Here is a 25,354-nt window from a genome sequence, read left to right as displayed (position 1 = left end):
CGATTCCTCAACTCCTACTGTAAGCTCATGGCAACCTAAATTCCATTCTCTCCTACCATTGCACTCCTCTCCATGATTCCCGGACCTATCAAGTCTGCCAAGAAGGATGTCCTTCCACACTTCTGGGCGGCAGCTAGGACAGATATACCCTGTCACTGGAAAACCTCCTCTGTACCCTACCCAGTGGAATGGGCGACTGAACTCGAGTCTATCAGAGATCTTGAACATCTGTTGGCGCAGCAAAATGACAAGAGCAGGACAGTTTAAAACACCCAGACTTCCTGGTTTATGTTCTGATATTCCTCGGCGTTCTAAACCTGAATCATGGAGGACAACCCTCCTGAACAATATTTAGCCATGATGGAGTGACCATCTCCCTCTCCTTCCCCCACCATACATCCCTCTCTCAGTCCATACCCACTCCCTTCAATCCCCACCACCACATTCCCATCTTTCTTCCTTCTTTTTACTTCAAAGTTTGGTACTCTTTTCAGCAATTTCTGATATTATAAATTTTTCAACATAAAAAAAATACTTTCCTGACAGACTCCATGGAGGCATACGTATCGGGTTTGGCCCCGCCCCCAAACCTACCCATAGGACATCACTTCCATAAATCTTTGCACCTGTTCAGCACACGTGTTCCTTTTTTGTCCTCCAAAGGATTACCTGTATCCTACCTGAAGATGGATCCCGGGAGATGGATGTCTCTACCAGTCAGGTATAGAGTTCTCCAATAAGCCCCAGCTGCTGCGGGGTATGGAGTAGGGGCGAAGATGCATGCAGCCTTTGGCCAAAAAGCCCAGCTGCTGCGGGTGGCCGGTACCCTAAAAATGACAAAAGTCCGGTGTGTGATCATCCATCCCTGGTGGCAGCGGTTCGAGAGTATCGCTTTATGTGATTTCCTCCATGGCAGCTATAATTATGTTTATTGATGTTGCTGTGTCTTACCTTTATATTTTATATCTTGTTCCCTGGTGGCTAGCGGTCCGGGGCCGATCTGTAATTACTTCCTGTTCGGCCGCCGGTTAGAGGCGTAGTGCGCATGCGTGGGTGCCAGGCGGCGATCGCTGATGATGTCATACGGCGCCATATTTAAATCTCCTAAGCTGTCAGCAGTGTTGTGTGTATACACTGCTGATAAGGAGACGCTCTGTATGCTGCCAGCTGGTTCCCTGCAAGGTGTCCTTACTGCTGCATCGCTGCCGCTCTGCTCTTCGCCCACCTGGTTTCCTGGTGAGTAGCTGGTCCCCAGTTTGGGAGCCCCCCCCCATTTTTGTTTGCTTCCTTTCTGATATCGTTGTCCAGCTCATCCTTGTAGGTCAGCGCCAGAAATGGAAGCCTCTCTGCCCTCTGGTGGTCAGCCCGCCCTTAACAGGTATTAGGGGCTTTTTAGGATGGGGGTGAGGGTTACGGGGGGACTGGAACTAAGTTGTTCCTAGCTTCCTGTTTGTCTCTCCTTTTTGTTTTTTCTTATTGTTTCAGCCCTTCTCATTCAGAGACTCGGCACTCCTCTCAAAGGAGTGAAAGACGCTCAAGTTCTCACCACCGGCACTCTTCTCGGAGGTCCCCATCGGGCTCCCATCACCATAAGAGAGCGTCCACATCAGCCAGCCACTCAAGAAGACCTGATAAAGCAGGTTGTTGGGGCTGTGGCGCTCATGTCCCTGAAAAGAAGTCCCTGTGTGACAGGTGTTTTTCCCAGGCTGTGGGAGAAAGGGATACTTCTTACCAGCGTATTGAGGCCCTGGTCAAAAGAGTAGTAAAGGACTCTTTAGCCGAAATGGGTGTCAGTCAATCCCAAGGCTCCACAACGGCTCCTCTAAGCCCTTCCTCTGCAATGCTTCATCCGCAGGAAGACCTGGAGTCTGCTCATACAAGTCATCAGTCGGCACTCCTGTCGGGAAGCGACTCTGAATCTGAGGACCCCTGTCCAGGGTTTGAATACGCCTTAGTTCCTTCTTTGGTAAAGGCAGTTAGGGAGACCTTGAATTGGGAGGAGTCAGCTGTTCCCCCTCCCAAGCAAAAGAAATATTTTAAACAGCTCAATAAGGAGCGTGTTAATTTTCCCTTCCTGGGAGAAATTATCTCAGAGGAGTGGAGTAAGGTGGAACGGAAAAATTCCTTAGTCTCCAAGATGTCCAAGTTATACCCATTTAAAGAGGAAGATGTCAAAAATCTTGAATCACCTCCTCTAGTGGACGCAGCAGTAATGAGGCTGGTAAAGCACGTGACCCTTCCCCTGGATCTGCTGGATCGAAGAATGGACTCAGACCTAAAGAGAATTTATTTGACGGCAGGTATGGCCTGCAAACCGGCCCTAGCCTTGGCCGCTCTATCCAAGGCTATGGAGTCATGGGATGATGTGGTGGATGAATCCGTCAGGACAGTCTCGGAAGAGGTTGCCAGAAGTTCCCCAATTCAAGAACTTAGACTGGCTTCGTCGTTTCTTGGTGAGGCTTCCATAGATCTGATCCGGCTGTTGGCCAGAGTTATGCTGTCCTCAGTCACAGCTAAGAGGGCCCTATGGCTTAGTCCGTGGGTCGCTGATCCGGCATCAAAACAAGTCTGGTGCCGTATTCCCTTTGAGGGGTCCTCCCTTTTCGGGAACAAGCTTGATGAGGCCATAACCCGGGCCAGGGGCGGGAAATCTGGGTTTCTTCCTCAGGATCGACGCCAGTTTAATGTAAAGAAGGGGCAGCCTAATAGGAAGTACGTTCCAGATCGAGCCAGGGAGGCTCGCACATACAGGCCTGGATGAGAATTTAATAGAAATTGGAAGTCCAGACAATCCTCCAGGAAGGTTTCGAAGAACGTCTCCTCCGGGGACCGCGAGCCCACTAAGTCCTTTTGAAGTTGGGCCCGCTCAGGCATGCCGAGTGGGAGCACGTCTACTCTCCTTCCGTCATGTCTGGGCGGCTTCGATTCGAGACCTCTGGACTGTCAGAACGGTGTCTTCAAGCCACAAGTGGGTCTTCAAGGAGATGCCAGGTTCAAGATTCCTGCCTACTGCCCTACCATCCTCAGTAGAAAGATGTCAAATTTTACTTTCTTACGTCGAGTCTCTCATTGCTCAAGGGGCTGTCATCTCCATTCCAGAGTCCGAGCAAGGCCAAGGAATATACTCTCCGCTTTTTCTGGTTCAAAAGAAAAACGGGTCGTGGAGGCCAGTCATAGACCTCACTTTCTTAAACCAGTTTATAAAGAGAGAGAAGTTCAAGATGGAGACCCTGCTGTCCATACAACAAGCAGTTCAGCCGGCCGATTGGATGGTGTCCATCGACCTGAAGGACGATTACTTTCATGTTCCTGTGGCAGAAAGTTTTCAAAAGTATCTCCGGTTCGCAGTAGGAGGTTCACATCTACAGTTTATCTGTCTCCCCTTCGGGCTCTCCACATCTCCACGGACCTTTTCAAAAATCTTATTGGCCGTGGTAGCCCTGCTGAGAACGAGAAGTATCTGGCTCCATCATTATTTGGACGACCTCCTCCTGTTGTCTCAAAGCAAAGATCAACTGGTAGATCATCTAGGGCAGGTCGTTCCACTCTCCAGAGTTTCAGCTGGCTTCTGAACGAAGAAAAGAGCCACTTGACTCCAACACAGTCCCTTGTCTATCTAGGCGCTCTGTTCGATACGGCAAAGGCGACAATATCCCTGCCAGTAGAGAAGATAGGTACAGTCCGGGACAGAGTTCGTTTTGCCCTCTCGTCTTCTCATCTTCAGGCACGCCAATGCCTGAAAGTGATCGGGACCATGGTCGCAGTAGTTCCCATGGTAAAATGGGACCTGTGGAAGATTAGGCCCTTTCAGAAGGGATTTCTACAACAGTGGGATGCATGGCACCTGGATCAACCTATCTTTCTGACTCCAGCCATGAGAGCGAGTCTCCCTTATTGGTTGTGCAAAGATCATCTGTTGAACTGCCACTCACTGAGACCAGCCCCGTGGGTAGTGATCACTTCGGACGCCAGCAACCTGGGCTGGGGCGCCCACTGTCAGTCGGAAGTGGCTCAGGGCAGGTGGAGTTTTCCTACCCAAGGGATAGAGTCCAACGTCCTGGAACTTCGGGCAGCATATCAAGCTCTTCGGGCGTTCTCTCATTTGACAAAAGGTCTTCCTGTCATGCTACGACTGGACAACACCTCAACAGGGAGGAACGCACAGCTGGTCCCTACTAAGGGAAGTAGAGCCGATCATGTCGTGGGCACAAAAGAACCTCTCAGATCTGTCGGCAGTCTATGTTCCAGGAATCCAGAATGCCCAAGCGGACTTTCTGTCCAGAGTAGACCTGGACAACAACGAGTGGTCCCTACACAGGGAAGTATTCAATTGGATCCTGTCGCTGGGGTTCTCTCCAGATGTCGACCTCTTCGCCTCCCCCTGCAACCACAAGCTACAGAAGTATTACTCAAGGTTCAGGGATCCCCAGGCATTCAGGGTGGATGCCCTCTCGGACCAGTGGAGGTTTCACAGGGCGTACGCTTTCCCACCGGTTCCGATAATTTTACAATTTCTCCGGAGACTCAGGTCGGAGCCTGTAGAAATACTGGCGGTGATTCCCTTCTGGCCCAAAAGGCTGTGGTTTTCCCTTCTGACACTTCTCAGTGTTCGAGACCCAATTCCTCTACCCATCAGACCGGATTTGCTGTCCCAGGGGGTCGGTGCTCCATCCATGCCCGGCTCGTCTACATCTGAGGGTCTGGATGTTGAAAGGAGGAGATTACAATCGTTAGGTTGTCCTGAAGATGCGATTTCTACGCTACTCAGTGCCAGAAGAGACTCAACAAATAGGGTATACCAAAGAATCTGGTCAAGGTTTTCCGCACAGTTGGCTGCAAGACCTGATCCTCTTTCTTCCATCAAGATTCAAGATGTGCTGTCCTTCTTGCAATCAGGTCTGGATCTCCCTCTTTCTGTAAGTTCCCTCAGGGTACAAGTGTAGGCTATCTCGGCCTTCACGGGTATCTCTTGGGCTAGTCATGCTCTGATACGACAATTCTTTAAGGGAGCAGTGAGAATTAGGCCTCAAAGAAAGCCTAGGTTTCCCAAGTGGGACCTTCCCTTGGTACTGGATTTCCTTTCTAATCGGATTCAGGACACGTCTGAGCCCCTCACCATCAAGGAGCTTACTTTGATCACAGTCTTTCTAGTAGCTGTAACGTCGGCTAAGAGGGTATCAGAAATTGGAGCCCTCGAGGGCACAAGAGCCCTTCTTGACATTCTTTTCCCGATAGAGTGGTTCTTATTCCCATGTTGGATGCAAGACCGAAAGTGACCTCTGTTTTCCACGAAAATGTCGAAATTGTGTTACCAACTTTCAGACAAGAGGAAGACTCTCCGGTTCATCCTTTGGATGTCGGTAATTGCATCAGAAAATATCTGGAAGCAACATCTTCTTTCAGGAAATCAGAATATCTCTTTGTTGCCTTCTATGGGAAAAGCAAAGGCTCCAGGGCCTCTACGAGATCTATCTCCTCATGGGTTATTCAAACCATCCAGTGGGCTTATAGGGCTAAGGGCTTGACCCCTCCAACAGCAGTTACGGCTCATTCAACGCAAAGTGTCGCGACTTCCTGGGCAGTCTCCAGACCTGTAGCTCCTGACGTAATTTGTAAAGCAGCGGCATGGTCCTCTATTAATACTTTTCTGTCACACTACTGTGTTGAGCCGGCGGCTCTCTCTTCTGTCAATTTTGGTTTGCAAATCTTGTCTGTTGACAAAGTGAATTAAAATTTTTCTGTTCAGCACTGGCCCACCCTGTGTGTACGGCAAGTTATTTCCCGATACGTATGCTGCCATGGAGTCTGTCAGGAAAATGGAAAATTTATATCAAATACTTACCGTAATTTTCCTTTCCTGATGGACTCCATGGCAGCAGGAGTTCCCTCCCGGATTTCTGTGGAGGATAGTTACAGAACACGTGTGCTGAACAGGTGCAAAGATTTATGGGAGTGATGTCCTATGGGTAGGTTTGGGGGCGGGGCCAAACCCGATACGTATGCTGCCATGGAGTCTATCAGGAAAGGAAAATTACGGTAAGTATTTGATATAAATTTTCCATTTTTCTTTACTCCTTTAACGTTGTCATCTTTTATCAGTGACATTATGCTCCTCTGTGCTGATAAAGTTTACATTGAGGATTTAAATATTCCTTCTGTTTTCTTCCTTTTTTCATTCTTTATCTGTAAATTGTATATGCTTTCTTTAAATAAAACTAGACTGAACTAAAGATATCCAGCGGTGATAGGGAGGGAAGGATGAATATTTGATAATAGTTTACTATAATTTAAATCCAAAATGTTTATTTTATTATATTATTGTTCAATTTGGTTATGATAAATATGTTCCAACATGCAGAAAGTACATATTCATTCTTACACTCTTTCTATGACAGAAATTAAAGGGGTGTCAGGTAGTGATCGACCGATATTGTTTTTTTATGGCCGATACCAATATTTTGGTAATCGCATTTCGGTATCGGCAGATATTGGCCAAAATTTTCGTACATTAAAACATTTTTTTTTTTTGACAGGCACTCTTGTGGAGGGATCTGGGGGTCTAAAAGACCCCAAACCCCTCCTCAGCACTTAAAAGCATTCAAAATGCCAAGTTTGGCTGTTATGAATGCTGTCATTTTTTGAATTTGGCGCAGAGTACCCGGAAGTGATGCATGACATCACTTTCGGGTTTTTACATGGAGACCCGATCAGAGCCGAATGCGGCTTTGATCGGTTCTTCTCTTCGGCGGCCGTGCAGGCTGGTTGCCTGGGTCTCCCGGTGGAAGGCCGCAGAAGGTGGCGAGAGGGGGGAGGGAACGTCCCCTCCCGCTCCTTATAATGACAGATTCTCAGCCGCATGTTGTCATTACAAGACAGCCGACCGTCGACTATGGACGCCGGTACCGGGGTGATGACTCTAGCTGCAGGCATCACTCTGGTACAAGCACTTTCCCAAAATATCAGCAATATCGGTAACCTCAGGGGCCAATTCCGATATATCGGGGAAAGTGCATATCGGCCTTGCCAATAATCGGTCGATCCCTAGTTGCAGGTCCTGGACTTCTCTACAAGCTACTCTGAAGTTAAACAATACATGTGATTGGTTGCTAATAGCTATAAGCAGCAGCTCCACTTTTTTGTCCCAATTTCCTTTTCTCCAATTTTTATTTTTTTTAATAAAGCCTCCTCCCTGGCAGTCTTAAAATTTCTCTAACAAAAAGTTGTCACTGTGGATCTTATTCTACCACTAACTATAATAAGTCTATATTGAACAGATCTCACGCACTCTGATGAGGGAGATTCACATTTTATGAAGCTGTATAAGTCTATTATGTTTCCCAAAATAATTGTCCTATAAAAAGACCCATAAAACGCTGGACATATGTGGAGGCTACTTCTGTAACTGATCACCTGAAGTGGGTAACACAAGACGAGCATTGACAGAGTGGCTCATTATCAGGACTACAACGTATGTGTCACCTGAGTAATAATAAAGAGGACATTCACTGTTCCCCTATCAACATACCCATCTCTGGTTCTGCCGCATCAGCGGGGTGTTCTGTTTCATCCTCCTTTGTCTCTGGCTCTTCGCTCGCTATCTCTTCATGGTTGTTGGCTTCAACGGCTTCCTCAATCTCACCTGGATACAGTCAACATAGAGACACAATAATACAGTTAAAGGGGAATTCCAGGATATGGCGCTTGTAAATGCCCAAACCAAAACTTTTGTAATGAACATTAGGTAACGGAAGCCCCATAGTAAGTCTATGGGTGATGTCACTTCCCATTCATTTCACAGCCATTGTTGGCTGCGTCCCCTGCAGAGCTTCAGCCACTGGAGACTGGGTCGGATCAGCTTAAAAAAATGTGTATACTGATTTTTTCTTTACAGGGCTAGTTAGCTTAGTGTTAGATCGTGGAGATCTAAAGATGTAGGGATTATCGTTTTAGGTTGGACTTATCCCTTATTTTTTTTTGTTTTGTCCATTTGTAGTATGAGTCTACAGCCCTGATGCCCAACACACGGTATGCCACCTGCTGGACTTTAGAGGGGCAGTGGGGTGCCAGACGCTGAAACGTTCTCAGCAGTCCAGGCGTCTAAAGGTTATTATTATGTCCTTTGATACCAACGCTGGGGATAATTATTGAGTCTCTTGACACCAGTGCTGGAGGATATTATTGCTTCCACTGACACCAATGCGGGGGGGGGGTTATTGATGCATCCACTGACACCAACTCGGGGGGTTATTATTATATCCATTAACACCAATGCTGGGGGCTATTACTGCATCCAATGACACCAAAAAATGCAGCAGAATTAACATTTTTGGCCAGTAAGGTGCGTTACAGCAGATTGGGCCGATTAGCCTGATGCAATGCATCTGAAGCACAAAAATGCACTGCTATTGTGAGTATCAATGCTCCACAACTCCAAATTTAAAACTGAGGGATGTTTTTATTGAGAACAGGAAGCATTTGTTTAACATGAAAAAAATAATTGATCTGTTTATAATGCTCTATAGTTATATGAACTTATTCCATGTTGCAAGCATTCAGCAGTAGATAGCATAGTCTCTAGCACTGTTCTTCAGTTGGTAGTAGTTATGCTTAGTAACATGCTGCCTGTGTATTCATGTCCTATAATATGCTATAAGCTCTAGTAAAGTGCAGAGTAAAGGTTGCAAGAATAGAAAAGGATAGCCAGAAACGTCAAGTGTTCTTTGCATTCCCTTAGCACATCATTCAATGGTAAAAGACAGAGTTGCCCTCAAGGAAGGTCACCACCTACCCGCTTTTCTTTCTCACTCAGCCCCTATTTCCAAAACCAAACCAAACTACACATGTATGGCTCCTTCTGTAACTATGAAATTAATTTTCACAAAATCTGCAGCCCTTAACTTGATCCTTCAACTGTCCCGAATAGCTCTTCATTCCCCTCCATTTTGGCCAGGCTCAATTAGGTTTATAGGCACCCTACTATTTGCTAATCTTAGTAAACTGGTACCCTTGAATTTCCTGCTATTCCTACATAAAATCAAATCAGATCTCCAAAAATGGAGGCAGGGCAATGCTTCAAGATTTGCCAGATACTACATCCTTAAGAAAACTGTAATGCCATATCTTCTAAATCTATTTCAAGCTTTACCTATTGCCCTACCCACCATTCTACTCAAATCTATCAGGGTTGAAATACCTTTGGCCACTCCCCAACTTTTATACATAGGGCAATATTGACCTTAGCGAAACTTAAGAGTTTTTGGGTTTTCACTAGCTGTAAGCCACAATTATCAAAATTATAAGAAAGAAATGCTTGAAATATATCGCATCTATATGTAACGCATCTATATAAAATATATGAGTTTCACTTTTTAATTGAATTAACTTTTTGACGATATTCTAATTTTATGTGATGCACCTGTAATGTTCAAAATACCAAAATCACATACAATACAATTAGCAATATAGAATCAATCAAAAATCATTGTGCAGTATTGCCAATATAAGTGTCCACTCTAAAATAAGTTCCATATACCACTAAGAGAAATGTGCAAAAAAAAGTCAAATTCTTCTCGCTACTTTATATAACAACAAACTCTTCACTAAAAAAACTGGACCAACAGTGTGCCCTCCACCAGAGATCCCAAGGGTGTCTTCTCACTTTATCTTGTTGACCCCACTGTTAAATGGAGGTCACAAATGCTTCATATACAAGTGTTAGCCAGACAACTGGTCATTTAAATGTCTCCTCCACTCCTCCAGCAGCCTTTGAGAAAGCAAGGATTGGTGCAACGTGTCAGGTGGGCGGTGACATCATTCGGGACGAGGACGCCATTTTGCTGAAGCTCGGTTTTTTTATGATTCCATATCTATACATGTGGTTTTTATATATTCTATTGTGAGTGACATTTTTTTCTTTTATAATAAATATTTTCTAGCAATCTACACTACTGGCCTTTCTCCTTTGTACCTTTGAATTGATAACCTGCTGGAGGAGTGGAGGAGACATTTAAAGGACCAGGCGTCTAGCTAACACTTGTATATAAAGCAAATGAGGTTTAATGTTGATAAATGTAAAGTTCTGCACTTGGGGGCTAAGAATGTGCATGCAACATACATACTAGGTGGAGTAGAACTGGGGGAATCCATAGTGGGAAAGGATTTGGGTGTTCTGGTAGATCATAGGCTTAACAATAGATGCAAAGCCAAGCTGTGGTTTCCAAAGCAAAGTCCTTTCTTGTATTAAGAGAGGCATGGACTCCAGAGAGAGAGATATCATTTTGTATCTGTACAAATCATTAGTAAGACCTCATCTGGAATATGCAGTTCAGTTTTGGGCACCAGTTCTGAAAAAAGGATATCGGGGAACTGGAGAAAGTGTAAAGAAGGGCAACCAAACTGATAAGGGGCATGGAGGAGCTCAGCTATGAGGAAAGATTAGAGGAACTGAATTTATTCTCTCTTGAGAATGGGGGATTAAGGGGGGATATGATCAACATGTATAAATACATGAGGGGTCCATATAGTGAACTTGGTGTTGCGTTATTTCACTTTAAGGTCATCACAGAGGACAAGGGGGCACTCTTTACGTCTAGAGGAAAAGAGATTTTGTCTCCAAATACGGAAAGGTTTTTTCACAGTAAGAGCTGTGAAAATGTGGAATAGACTCCCTCCAGAGCTGGTTCTGGCTAGCTCACTAGATTGCTTTAAAAAAGGCCTGGATTCTTTCCTGGGTGTACATAATATAACTGGGTACTAACATTTATAGGTAAAGTTGATCCAGGGAATATCCGATTGCCTCTCAGGGGATCAGGAAGGAATTTTTTCCCCTGCTGTAGCAAATTAGATCAGGCTTTGCTGGGGTTTTTCGCCTCCTTCTGGATCAACTGTGGGTTTAGGGTTTTGTATATGGGATTGTATTGTTTTTTTTGGGGTTTTTTTTTTGGTTGAGCTAGATGGACTTGTATCTTTTTTCAACCTAACTCTGTAAGCATTTGTGGCCTCTATTTAACAGTGGGGTCCACAAGATACCACCTGTAGGGGTCTTTAGTGGTGGGCACACTGTTGGTCTAGTTTTTTGGTAAGAAGTTTGTTGTTATTTGAAATACCAAGAAGATTTGGACTTTCATTGCATATTTCTCATAGTGGAACTTATTTCAGAGTGGACACTTATATTGGCACTACTCCACTTTAAAACAATTTTTGATTGATCTTATACTGCTAATTGGATTGTATATGTGATTCTGGTATTTTTTTAGAGCACTATATATCTTAGCACTGTTTATACACTATATTGTCAAAAGTATTGGGACGCCTGCCTTTAAACGTACATGAACTTTAATGGCATCCCAGTCTTAGCCCAAAGGCTTTAATATTGAATTGGCCCACCCTTTGCATCTATAACAGCTTTAAAGCAAAGCCAACTGAATATTGGCATATATTAAAAAGGGATTCACTCCAGAGATAAAACGATAATTCTCCCATTTTACAAAACTCTGATCTGGCCGCATCTCGAGTATGCCATCCAGTTCTGGGCACCGGTCCTCAGGAAGGATGTGCCGGAACTGGAGAGAGTCCAGAGAAGGGCAACAAAGCTAATAAAGGGACTGGAGGACTTTGGCTATGAGAAAAGACTACAAGCATTGAACTTATTCTCTCTGGAGAGGAGACACTTGGGAGGGGATATGATATCAATGTACAAATACCGTACTGGCGACCCTAGCATAGGGAAAAAACTTTTTGACGAGGGGGAATTTAAAAAGAAAAGCGGCCATTCACTAAAATTAGAAGAGAAGCGAGTTAACCTTTAACTGCGTAAAGGTTTCTTTACTGTCAAAGCGGTAAGGATGTGGAATTCTCTTTCGCAAGCAGTGGTATCAACAGGGAGTGTCGATAGTTTAAAAAAACTATTAGATGGGCACCTTAACGACCACAACATACAGGGGTATACAATGTACTATTGACATAAACACACACTCACACATCATAGGTTGAACTGGATGGACTGGTGTCTTTTTTCAACCTCACTAACTATGTAACTATGTAACTCTTCAGGGAAGGCTGTCCACAAGGTTTTGGAGTGTGTCTATCGGAATGTTTGACCATTCTTGCAGAAGCGCATTTGTGAGGTCAGGCACTGATTTGGACGAGAAGGCCTGGTTTGCAGTCTCCACTCTAATTCATTCCAAAGGTGTTCTATCGGGTTGAGGTCTCTGTGCGGGTCAGTTAAGTTCCTCCACCCCAAACTCACTCATCCATGTCTTTATGGACCTTGCTTCGTGCACTGGTCCAAATCATTTGGTGGAGGGGGGGATTATGGTGTGGGGTTGTTTTTCAGGGGTTGGGCTTGGCCTCTTAGTTCCAGTGAAGGGAACTCTTAAGGTGTCAGCATACCAAGACATTTTGAAAAATGTCATGCTCCATACTTTGTGGGAACCGTTTGGGGATGGCCCCTTTCTGTTCCAATATGACTGCACACCCGTACACAAAGCCAATGTAACCAATGTAAGTTAGAATATACCATAGCTGGCTGACACCTGTGGAAGCACTATAGATGGCTACTACAGTGATCCTTGCTGTCTGCTGCATCCCATGCCCAGCTGCATAGTGAACACAGGGGGTTGCTTGCTTGACAGTGGGAGAAAGCCCTGCAATATTCTCAATGAATGCAAACTTTCTCTAATTGGATAAGGTGTAAAGGCGGAGTGATAACATTACAATCACCTCATCCAATCAGAGAACACTTTGCATTAATTGAGAAAAATGCAAGGTGTTATCTGAATAACATCCATGTCATGTGGGTGACTCCCAGTGGTAACTTTGCAGCAGGGCAGCTTTTTGACATGATGAGGATGAGGAAGACAGTGAGGATCACTGTGAAAGCTGCAGCTGCTACTGTGATACTTCACTCCCACAATAAAAAATTGGGTTATAGGTCCCATAAGCTGTATATTAAAGGTCCCCAACTCTACGCCCTGTGCTAAGAACATCTGATGGGAGAACAAGCCACCCATGAATTCTATGACTATGCTGTTGCTAACCACTGCCTGGAAACCAATCAGCATGGGTAAAGTGATGCCCAGCATGAGCTCAGACTCCACCCCCCAACCGGTCTCACTGAAGGAATGCAGCAGAAAGCAAGGCCATGCCAATATGTGACACCACTCTTCAGTATTTAGAATCCGCCACCCATGGGAGGAAGCAGTGGGTGAAGAGGAACTGTGACGTCACCAGACACCTGCAGAAGTAGTTTATAGACTGTACAGTATATAAATAGATTTTTCTTTAGCATGCCAGGGGTGCACCAGCTGCGATGGGCAGCTGTCAGGGGAGGGGAGGACACAAGCCCTGTGTTGAGCATTACCATTTTTAGGTAGACAAATTAGTCATAGAGTTTTTATCAAGTTAACCAAAGCATACTAACACTGCTAAATGTGGCCTAGGCATCTTTGCTTCAATGACCTTAAAGTGGTTGTAAATCCCTACAATATACCCAATGAAGGGACTATCCTCAGGGGATACACAGAGATGAAACAAATCCTCCTACATAAGTTGTACCTGCTTATCTGCTGTCTTCTCTTCTCTACAACTGTTTACAGTACTAAATTTATGAGGGGGCAGAGAGCTAAAATTAAACTCCGCAGAGCTCTGAGAGATGATTGGAAGGAAGAGACCCCCCCCCCCTCCTTCAAACAGCTCACAGGAACAGAGCTGGGGCTTTCTATCTGCTGGAGCTCCCTCCTCTGTCACCTTTTTTTCGCTTGGTGTCAGGAAAACATGTCCAGGGGGACCTATGCTGATAGCAGAGGAACAAAGCAGCAGACAGAAATGACACTTAGTGCTCTTAATTGCACCCGGTAACAAATTCTCTGTTATTTTGTCATCATATTTCAACGCTTTTGATATTTTAATGATCTATTTAAAGCAGAGTTCCGGGCAAAAAATCATGCCTTTACATTTTATGGCATCCACTTCCTTATCCTTCCATGAGCAAGAATTGGATATTCCCGGCGTTATTTTTTTTTTACTTACCTTTACAGAGGATAATATACTCACCTTGACATCCACTTCCTCCTTCCTCAGCCGCGCAGCCCGCGCCGTCACTTCCTGTCCTGCAATGCGTCCTGGGAGCTGTTACTCGTCGCTCCCAGGATGCAATGAGCAATGATGTAGGCGGCCGGCCGCTCCTCTCATCGTGTTTTTCCCAAACAGGAAATGACGCGATGTTAGGCGGAGCTGCCGTCCCTATGGAAACCCAGTACGATCGTATAGTACTGGGCATGCGCGAGATTTTGCGCTGGAGTCACCGGCCTCCTCCCACAAGAAGCAGGAAGCAGGGCAGACATTTCCCCACTAAAGACTCGTGTAACCCGGACAAAGATGGCGGCGCTCTGCAAACATTAGATAAAGTAAGATTTTAGGATTGCCTAACTGTTATTTAACGATATAAACCAGGATTAGCTGATATATAAAGGTCGGTGGGTCACTGTTTGGGAGGTATTATAAAAAAAAAAAAAAAGATTCTGTGGCCGGAACTTTAATAAAAATATATTTTTTAATACCCCTGCACAATATTTTTTGACTTCCACTTGTAGGTCACTATAGTCCCACCCTGTGGGGAACTTTTCTCTTTTATTTTCCAGTGCTCTTAATTGAGACAAGTACACACTATAGAGGGATGTGCTTTGTTCATATTTCATGTCTAAGCCACTTTACACTTAGATTTTACAGGTTACACATTCCCTTTATTCCAATTGTTGTACATAGAAGCTACTAACCTTCCACCACTGAGCTGTCCTGGTTAGTGATGACTTCTGAAGATTCCTCAGCCTGTGCTAGTTCCTCCTCTGCTGACAAAAAGGCATCATTGCCGTCTTCTGTATCGGGCGCCGTTTCTGATTCATCAACCTCTGTTGCTTCTTCAACCTGAACTTGCTCCTCTTCTGGGGGAATTTCATTGGTCGATGGCTCATTCTCTGTCAATGGGACCAGCTTTGTTTGGTCTGGAATGGTTTCAATGTCATCTATGATATGGTCACTGACCTCTGAAGCTGAAAGTACACATAAGAGTCAGTATAAATGTGCCTGCATATAATAATAAAGGTCTTTAATGTTCTACAAATACAGTTATGTAAATGTGCTGACATGATAAGCATTTGGATTTGATATAAATGGTCACTTCGCCCAAAAATCATATTTTTGGTTAGAGGTGGTTTCTGGTGGCTTGAGTCATCTGTTGGGCTCTTATATTTCTAAAGCATTCCATCATGATGTGCCTGTCTTGGGTCTTAGTTGCTGTTCTTTTCTATTTTGTCGCCTTGAGTTGGGGACATCATACCTGCTGTATTCTGGATATTACAAATACGAAGATAAAGGGGCTTCCCATAATTGCCATGGCAATTGTGCAGCCCTGGGATGTCAACCATTAGGATGTCGCCTACTTAGTCCCTGAGGGATGGATTGTGAGAGGAAGAAGCACTTTCACCCACAATCTAGACCTTCTTTATACAGCCTGCAAGGGACTATCAGGTCAAACCCAGTGGAGGACAGAGGATTTGGGATTTTCATGTCTGACTGTGTGGGATCTGCTAAACACATAATGACCTTGACCCAGAATTTCTGGTGGCAGTGGTGTCTCCCCTTCACATAATCCACTTGGATCCTTTTTGCAACATTAACTGATCTTATAGAGTAGGAAGTTTGAGCACTTCTTCCCTTGGAAGTGGACATTGTGGGTGAAAATCTACTCGATATTTATTAAATATTTCAGCATCTTCCCGCTGTACTGTTCAGGAACAAACATAAGAAAACAAAGAAGGGCGCACCGACCTAGTGCATTATCCTCAATAGTATGGCTTTATTAAATCATAAAAATGGCTACTCACAAACAGAAGTTAAAAATGATCAGAGGTGGCTCTGAGGAAGAGGCTAAGCCTCGAAATGCGTCAGCCGTCATCTCAACAGGACTAAGGACATGGACTATTCCAGACACTCAAGCGATTGAGTCTGATATGATAATTTTTAACTTCTGTTTGTGAGTAGCCATTTTTATGATTTAATAAAGCCATACTATTGAGGATAATGCGCCCTTCTTTGTTTTCTTATGTTTGTAGTACCCCAGTACTTTAGGGCAGCAAGACTCTAGCCATCCGAGATGCCATATGTGAGTCCCGTGGGAATTGTGGTCGGGGAGCTTGGATTCTAAGCGCAGGAGAAAGGTGGCATCACCATATTGTTTTGGAACTGTTCAGGGACAATTTGAGAATTCTGTATTGGGTGGTCCCCTTTGGGGAGGCAACATGACACGCAGTAACCACTTCACCTCTTGGGCTTTTTAAATGCTTCCTGCTACTATGGACACAATAAAGCATAGGTAGGCAACCTCAGTACCCCAGCTGTGGTAAAACTACAGATCCCATCTAGCCTCTGTGAGTCAGAGGGGATGTCAGAGTCTTGCAATGCCTCATGGGACATATAGTTCCTCAACAGCTGGCGTGCCGATGTTGCCCACATATGTAATATAAGCATCAATACAGTTCTCTCAGTGTTCTTAGTACTTATAGTACATAACCCTGCAACTCAGTTTAAAGTGGTCTGTAAACCCTTACATATACCCAGTGAAGTCACTGGCCTTAGGTGATACGCAGAGAGGAAACAAATCCTCCTATATAAGTTATACCTGTTTATCTGCAGCGTCTCTGCCCTACATCCATTCAAAGTGCACCAATTGCACAGCATCTCTCAGCTCTGAAAAGCTGAGTTTACCTTGGCGAGGAGAGCTCTGAGAGCTGATAGAAGGGAAAGGACACACCCCCTCCACACAGCTCACAAGAACAGAGCTGAGGCTGTCAATCATCTGGGGTCCCTCCCATATCACTATTTTTCTCTTGGCATCTGGAAAACTCATCAGAAGTGATCCATGCTGATAGCAGAGGAACGAGGCAGTGGACAGAAATGGCTCGAAGTTCTCCTGAGACAAGCACACACTATACAGGGATATGCTTTGTTCATATTTCATGTCGGGGGTTGACGACTACTTTCAATTTCCATATTTTATTTAACATAACATTTCAGTATAGCCTCCACCCACCCTTCCAATCTCAATGGGAAATAACAGAGACTTCAGATGTAGACTCCATATGGAACCAATTGTATATATTGTGGGTAAGGAAGGAATAAATCCATGGCACCTTCATCCCTTAAATATTAAGAAAAACAAAAAACGAGATTGGAATGGGATTTTATAGAGGCAAAACCATCAAAGATCATTGATCAGTTAAAAATGTTATCATTTTATTTTGCATTTTTTTATTAAAAACCCAAAAAACAATGGTATAGATTTAGATGAAAAAATTATATACTGTATACAAAATTGTAAAATTGAAATTTGAATATAGTCCTTTACACATAGTCTTCTACATGTTTCGCCATCCTGGCTTTGTCAGGATTGGAGGCTTCGTCAGGATTTAACCATAAATCATAACATTACATAGATAATAATTACACAGAACAGCAGATATTGTCTAGAAATGTCTTCAAATTCACCAGGAAAGTGTCACCCCTACACAGTCAGGATATACGCCGCGTGACATTATGATGAGATGAATTCAGGGGGAGAGGATGAAAGGAAAACCTCTCACCATAGGAAATTTCTAGCCTATATCTGCTGTTCTGTGTAATTAATCTTTATGTTATGTTATGATTTATGGTTGAATCTTACATGGAAATAAATGTCTTTGTTTATTTTATTAGTACCCTTTGCACATACATCCTGATGAAGCCAGGATGGGGAAACAGGTAGAAGACTATGTGTAAAGGACTATATTCAACTTTTCAGTTCTACAATATCGTATACAGTATATAATTTACACCTATACCATTATTTTATGGGTTTTTAATGTAAATATGTAAAAATATATATATATATACAATTTTTAACTGATCAATGATATTTGATGGTTTTGCACATATAAGATCCCATTCCAATCTCTTTATTTGTTTTTTCTTTATGGATCTAATGCCCCCTGCCTGCGGAGTTTCCTAATTCACTTCATACAAAGTTATGTAGACAACTCAAAGGTAATGTGTTACCATAATCCCGAAATAGGTTTTGAAGCAAAAATCCCCTTTGTTGTGGGACTTTGTACCACTCCTCAAGTAGCACTATGTTCATTATATATTTATGTGTTTGATGGACCAATCACTTATGGTCAAATGCTATAACATTGTATTGAAATATTTGATAATGAGATTATTATTCAAAGAATTTATTAAAATCAATAAATAAAATATTTTAGAAAATTATCTCTCTATATACATTTTATTGTTACCCTAAAGTCCCACAACGAAGGGGGTTTTTGCTTCAAATCCTAATTCACTTCATTCTGCCAAAAAAGGGGATATTCCAGCTTGCAGTACCAGCATTTACCATAGAAACACTGCACCTCCATCACTGCTGGTAATTCATTTTAAATAAAGTGGCATATAAAAGACAAAGTGCAGCACTGGAGATCCAGTATTTCTACATTTGTTGTGGTTACCTGTAACAGTCTCTCATTCCACACACGTCAGTTGTGAATGTTCAGCAGACCCCAAAGTATAGGAGGATGTTTGCTACTGGAAATGACAATATCAACACGCTGGGATGACTGGCAGCTGAATTTGAATTCTGATACCAAACTGTTCTCACAACACATGGTGGGTTAAAAAAAAATAAAAATCATATAACTGATTATTTATTGAAACTACATGTAAATTAATTCTGTGATACTGGGGCAAAATTTAATATTCTCAGGCTTATAGATTCTGCAGATTCAGTGTTATTTATTGAAAAAAAAAAAAAAAAACTGTATAAATGGGGAAAATACCACATTATGGCCACTAGATGGAGCTAAAAAGCATACTTAATTACTTATCATCATCTAGTGGCCATAAGGTGGTGTTGTCCCTAATCACATATTTTTCACTAAATACCATTTGACCTACAGAGAATAAAGTCTAAGAAATTTTCATTTTGATTTGATTTTGCCCTATTCTCACAGATATAATTTTTATGAAGCTTCCATGGAAAAACGCACCCCTAGGTGTAAACTAAAACCCCATCCACCCTTGTGGCAGTGTGGATTAACAGCCTGGCTGTTCCATATCTTTTCAAGTGGAGTTTTGAAGATAGAAGTCCTCAAACAATGTGAATAGTTCAAATGGAGTATCCCACTATTCCCCTCTCCTATCCCAAATTACCAATAAACAACAAAACAAACAACACCCCTAGACTGTTCATTCATGTGACGAGCCGGAGGGAACAAGGAGGGATTCGGGGAATTGTTCATGCCTTGCTATTGACTTATATGGACCTCTCAATGCACTAAAACTCAGAAAAATAAACATGTCCAATTTTTCTTAACGCGCTGCAATACCGAATTGGAACAGATATTTTTATTATGGAGAAATGTTTCCATATTAGCCCTCCTGTGCACCCCACTGAAGAGGAGGAGCGCTGCACTGAGTATATACGTTCACATGTTGGCGTAGCGGATTGCGGGCAGAATCACTGCAACTCTGCCCGCAAAACGGAAATCGTTGCAAATCGCGGGACGCCTGTGCGATGGCCGTGATTTGCAATGGCACCCCAAAACGCTGCCGAATCGCGGTAACATTGCGCAAACAATCGCGGGACGCATGACGCACAAAAGAAGCTCTTGTTTGTTTTGTCTTTTTTGGGCATCATGCGTCCCACGATTCTGTTTTTTGCGCGATGTTACCGCGATTCGGCAGGTGGAAATCGCGGCAACATCGTACAGCGTTTGGGGTGCTATTGCAAATCACAGGCATTGCACAGGTGTCCCGCGATTGCAATGATTTCTGGATCGCGGGCGGAATCGCGGTGATTCTGCCCGCGATCCCCTACGCCCACATGTGAACGTAGCCTAAAAGCAGCAGTTTGTCTCTAGTATAAGACACATCCCTGCACCGTCACAAATCCTGTGCTCCAATCAGGAGGGAGTGTGGGGGGAAATCACTGAAACAAGTGTCCCCAATAGAAGATATCTCCTGTTCCTTTTCTGGTGACAACTCTATGGTGCATATTTATATTGTTAACCAGACATTTAACAAACATTTTCTGCAGGTGAATTTTTGAGGTATGTGTGATTAGTCCTGCACCAGTCACATTCACTGCTTTATAGATAAACCTTGGAAGGTTTGGATTTCCCATCACATTCTGTCTTGGAAAGTGGTCACCAGACCTAACAACCTGACAGGTGCTCTATGGGCTCTTTCACCTGTGCTTTGGTCCCTGAAAAGCGATCCACATTTGTTACATGCACATAAGCTGTGTGTCTAGGATCATTGTCCTGGAAGGTGAGCCTCCCTACTGGTGTTAATTCCTGAGGTTGAAAGGTTTTCTTCCAGGACTGTCCTATATTTTGATCTATCTATCCTGCCCTCAGTCTTAACCACCCCCACCTATTCCTTAACCTTTCTTGGAAAAAACACCCCTTCAACAGGAGGCTACTGCAACATGCTTCACAGTTAGTATGACATTCTTCAGGTAGTGCAATCTCCAAATGGGATTTGATCTAGTTTGTTTTTCTTACAGCAATGACATTCTTGCCATCATTCTCTCCCCCTCCTTTAACCCCTTGGACCCTATGGTAGCCCACTGCAAGTGACAGGGGTGTAGCATGCCACAGGTGACAGAGGGTATATTTCCTGCAGCAGCAGCGAGGCAAAGCATCATAACCACATCATGAGCACACCCCCTGCTGCTGCCTAAGCTAAAGGGGGAGCAGTTGGGTGCGGTACAACTGCAGCTCCCCCATGGCATTTTACTGCCCCTCCCCCCCAGCTGCTAGTTTGAATGAGCTCTTAGAGAAGAGATTCCTTTTAAAGTAGGTCTTTCAGTTACAAACATATTAGCATGCATTATCCCATATACAGATCTGTCCTGCACACAATCACTGTGTGTTGGCCATATTCCCTACAGCCATCCATTACAGATAGAGTGCCTCTATGGGAACCTTCTATTTGTTTGTATGTCACCGTGTTTGTGTCACTGTCTTATTATCACACACGCTTCCACATTTCTCCTGGGGCATTGACCTGGTAATGCAAAAAAACATTCCAAGCATTGTTGGTTCCACAAACTGCAAAGCAGAAATCCAGTATTTTATCTTAAACTGAACTCCAGGCTCAAAAATGTATTTTATATATATTTCTTCATAGCTACAAAGTGTATCATTGCACACTGTGTGCACCAAACGACTTTGCAAACCCAGTTATTACCATGTCAGCATAGCAGACATCATCACTGTGCTGTACATACTGTAAACATGAAAAACACCCGCGCCTAAATAAACAATAATTGTACTAATAAATGCAGCTGCTGTCTATTATTTGCAACAAAGGGTTATTCGATATAAAATTATTCTCAGGCAGCACTTGCTATAACATATAAAAAACAATATAAGTGCCTAGATACATTATAAATGACATGAATGCTATTAATGTAAACATATGTGTAAGTCCCGGTTCACCCTACCGCGACTTGTCAGGCGACTTGGCCGCCTGACAGGTCGCGGTCCATTCAGTGCAATTGGAACCGTTCTAATAGGAGCGACTCAAGTCGCTCCGACTTAGAAAATAGTTCCTGCATTACTTTTGACCGAAGTCGGAGCGACTTGCATTGACTTCCATTATGTGAAGTCCGTGCAAGTCGCGCCGAAGTCGCGGTGCACGGCGACTTTAATAGTCGCCCCCGAAGTCGTGTCGCCATAGTGTGAACCAACTCTTACACATAGGTGGCAAAATGCACGGCTCAAAAGAATTAAAAGAACACTTTAAAAACACATCAGATCTCAATGGGGAAAAATATCATGCTGGATATCTATACTGGTATGGACTGGTTAATGTGTTAGGAAGGAAAGTTTGCCACATTGTTTGATGGAAATGAAAATTCTCGCCCTACAGACAGTGGTGTATTTAGGTTTTGTGCTGCCCTAGGCCTGACTAAACTCGTGCACCCCCTAATTTAAATATGACCCACCCCTTCCTGTCAAGGCCATGCCCCTTCCTGTTTAAAACAGCCATCTGTAAACCACACCCCTTCCTTTTTAGGCTCCACCTTATGTAACATGCATAGTGAGCCTTAAGATGGCCATATTCTATACAATCTGATTATAAGACTTCCTTTTGAGCTACCATCAAATGTGTAGTACAAGGGCATGCCTGATTGGATACAGAGTGAATGTATGTTTAGCTATGTCCTTATATTACATGGTAATGGCAAATATAAAGGAGAATGTCCAATCTGATTTTCTTTAAGTGTTGGGTCAGCTTTATGGAGATTTTTGGAGAAAGGGAAGAAGGGATGGATGGATAGAGGGATTAATGGGTGTATGGATGGAAGTAGGGGTGAATAAACAGAAAGATGGACACACTTATGGATAGAGGAATGAATGAAATGAGGGATGGATGGATGGATGAATGAATGGAAGGAGGGAAGGGTGGATGGGGGGACAAATGTATGGAATGTAAGTAGCTGTCAAGCACTGATCTGGTTTTCTCCGGACCGGCTTCTTTCCCCCACTGCAGAAGTAGACTTTAGTGAACACCCCTAGACATACCTCTTGGTCGTCCTTGCTGGGGGCTGCTGTGCGTCTCTTGGAAGTACACACCTGGTAACTGTTGGATTCCCTTGCCTGACTCTTCTATCGGATGAGAGAGTTGGCTATTGCCGCAGTCATAGTCGGTTTGAGGAAGGCTGCAGGTGTGCTGAGTCCTCCCTCTACTCTTCTCCAGGATGATGGAGGGGAGAGGAATCAGTACTTTCCAATCACTCCCAGTCCTGGAAGAACCCAACATGTCACCACAGGCTTGAAGGTATCCTGGAAGATCCAGGAGAGAGGGGGTGGGTAACAGAGTATTATTCCTGGTAGGCAGAGGAGAGCCCGTGTAATATGGCAGCACATCCCTGTGCCAGGCATCCTTTATTCTTCTCCTATGGGGGGACACATCCTGGATCACCCAGATAGGAACCCCCTGAGATCCACGTCAGCAGTATCAATGTCAGATGAGGAGGACTGATGGAGCGGGTCCCAGGTAGGGAGCAGTGAGGATCGTCCACTGTGTACACAGCACAGCCCTCCCCTCCTCTGCCGTCCTTGGATCTCAGCATGACATTAAAGCGCAAGTTCACTGGACACCCTCCCCTTTCCCCCTAGTCCCCCTGTTTCAATGTCCTGTGATCCCCCGCTGTCAGGACGCAGCGGCATCACCTACATCTGTAACTCTCAGCGCACGAGGCATTCTGATTTGTCAGCACCATCACATGGACAGCGCTGGCAGATTCCATTTAGCCCATCCTGTCAACATGCAGACGGCCCCCTTAGCGCTGGTGACACATACCACAACCAGTGGTTAGGAAATGTGGCCCGGCGGACGGGTGTCACCCCTCTGTTGTGTGTCACCCAGGTGCGGTCCGCACCCCCCACACCCCCATAGCAATACCACTGCTGGGGCTACAGTAAAAGTGTAGTGCAAGCCGGCAGGGACTAATTTTGTTCGGGAGCAGGCTGTTTTTTTTCGTGAGGGGAGCTTTTTTGATGCCCCCCTGCAAAGTGCCGTCCTAGGCCTAGTCGGCATAGGCCAAAATACAGCGTTTCCTTCAGAGGGCTAAATTCGAAGACACCCCAAAAATCAAAGTGAAACAATGATGCAGCAGGCTAGTCCATTTTGCTGAAATTTCATTGCTGCAACTCAAGATGGTACTCAGTAGTTTGTATGGCCTCCAATGTGCTTGTATGCATGCCTGACAACATCAGGCCATGCTCCTAATGAGACGACGGATGGTGTCCTGGGATATTTCCTCCCAGATCTGGACCAGGGCATCACTGAGCTCCTGAACAGACTGAGGTGCAACCTGGCACATCAGATGGACCGAAAAATAATGTCCCAGAGGTGTTCTATTGGATTCAGGTCAGGCGAGCGTGGGGGTCATTCAGGGGTATCAATTCCTTCATCCTCCAGGAACTGGCTGCATACTCTCGCCACATGAGGCCGGGCATTGTTTTGCACCAAGAAGAAACCAGGGCCCACTGCACCAGTGTAGCGTCTGACAATGGGTCCAAGGATTTCATCCTGATACCTAATGGCAGTCAGGAATCCATTGTCTAGCCTGTGAAGGTCTGTGCATCCCTCCATGGATATGCCTCCCCAGACCATCACTGTACTGTGGGTAAGAGATGTTCCACGAGTCCAAGTAGACAAATGGACATCAAAGGTTCAGAGGGGGTAGAGATGATAGAGTTTAGTAAAGCGACTGCTTCCTCCCAGGATCTTGCAATGAGCGGACAGGTCCAGAACATGTGTGAGAAGTCCCGCGGAATCTTCGTGCCTTGTTCCCAGGATCTCCCCTGTAGTCAGTATTCCACCACGTGCTGTGATATTTACACACCATCTTCACCAGATGTCAGTGACTCCCTTACTATACAGCAGGGGAAGTTAAGAAGGCTTGTAGGTCTTTTAGGAGGACCTGTCCTGCAGTTCCAGATGTTTCCTGGTTGTTCTCACAGATCCTTGCTCCTCCTTGTTACAATCCCGATGTTTCTCCCAAAGGTTAGTAGGCAGGCAAAAAATATAAATAGAGAGACAGCCTCTCATAGTGTAAAATCCATAGATATGTTTATTAAAATATAATTTTAAAAAAGCATCACTAAAGTAAAGATACAATGTAAAAAACAGCCCACTGTAATATGCAGGAAATGAAAGCTGCGTAAAGCCTGGCGTGCGTTCCACTCACTAAAAAAAATAATAACAAAATAATAATTTTGCTGATAATGACCAGATGATAGGGATAGTGACCGGGATATCAGCTGGAGTGACGTTACATTCTGCGCATGCGCAGATCATCTGAGGCATTACACTGAAGTGCTGGATCACGTGATCGGGCACAGGAGAGCCGCTCTGCCGCTGTACTCATACATGAGGAGGTTCGGGCAAGTGCTTGAACATGAGATATGTTTTCTATTTTCTATTGTGAATAAAATATGGGTTTATGAGATTTGTAAATTACTGCATCCTGTTTTTATGTATATTTTACAGTGTCCCAAATGTTTTGGAATTGGGGGTGTACAGTGATTTCCAGCTTCCATGGGGATCCCACAGGTATGGCACATACATACTTAGGTTGCTCCATGCTGGACCAATGTAAATATGTAAAAATTGCCATAAATAAACTTCTTTGTAATCTCCAATACATGAATCATATTTATACCCATTACTTCAGGTTTATAAATAGTCATAATGAAGGAAGGCAACAGCCAATTAAACACACTGGTAGAATCCCTCATCCCTAGTTAAC

The 25,354-nt window shown here is 44.1% G+C and overlaps 1 protein-coding gene across 1 annotated transcript in view; it reads right to left on the bottom strand.

Annotated features, from left to right (window-relative positions):
• The window catches only part of LOC309556736 (uncharacterized protein), a 50,476-nt gene that overhangs the window by 1,157 nt on the left and 23,965 nt on the right, over positions 1–25,354 (bottom strand). The window contains exons 2-3 of the mRNA XM_082259223.1: positions 14,775–15,047; positions 7,526–7,639 (exon numbers count right to left, since the gene is read on the bottom strand). Of these exons, the coding sequence (XP_082115349.1) occupies positions 7,526–7,639; positions 14,775–15,047 (387 nt within the window). The remainder of the gene's footprint in view (positions 1–7,525; positions 7,640–14,774; positions 15,048–25,354) is intronic.

The sequence above is a fragment of the Pelophylax lessonae genome (assembly GCF_965119305.1).
Source record: "Pelophylax lessonae genome assembly, chromosome: 5".
In the NCBI taxonomy this organism is placed as follows: domain Eukaryota; kingdom Metazoa; phylum Chordata; class Amphibia; order Anura; family Ranidae; genus Pelophylax; species Pelophylax lessonae.
This window is presented reverse-complemented; position numbering and strand designations above follow the sequence as displayed.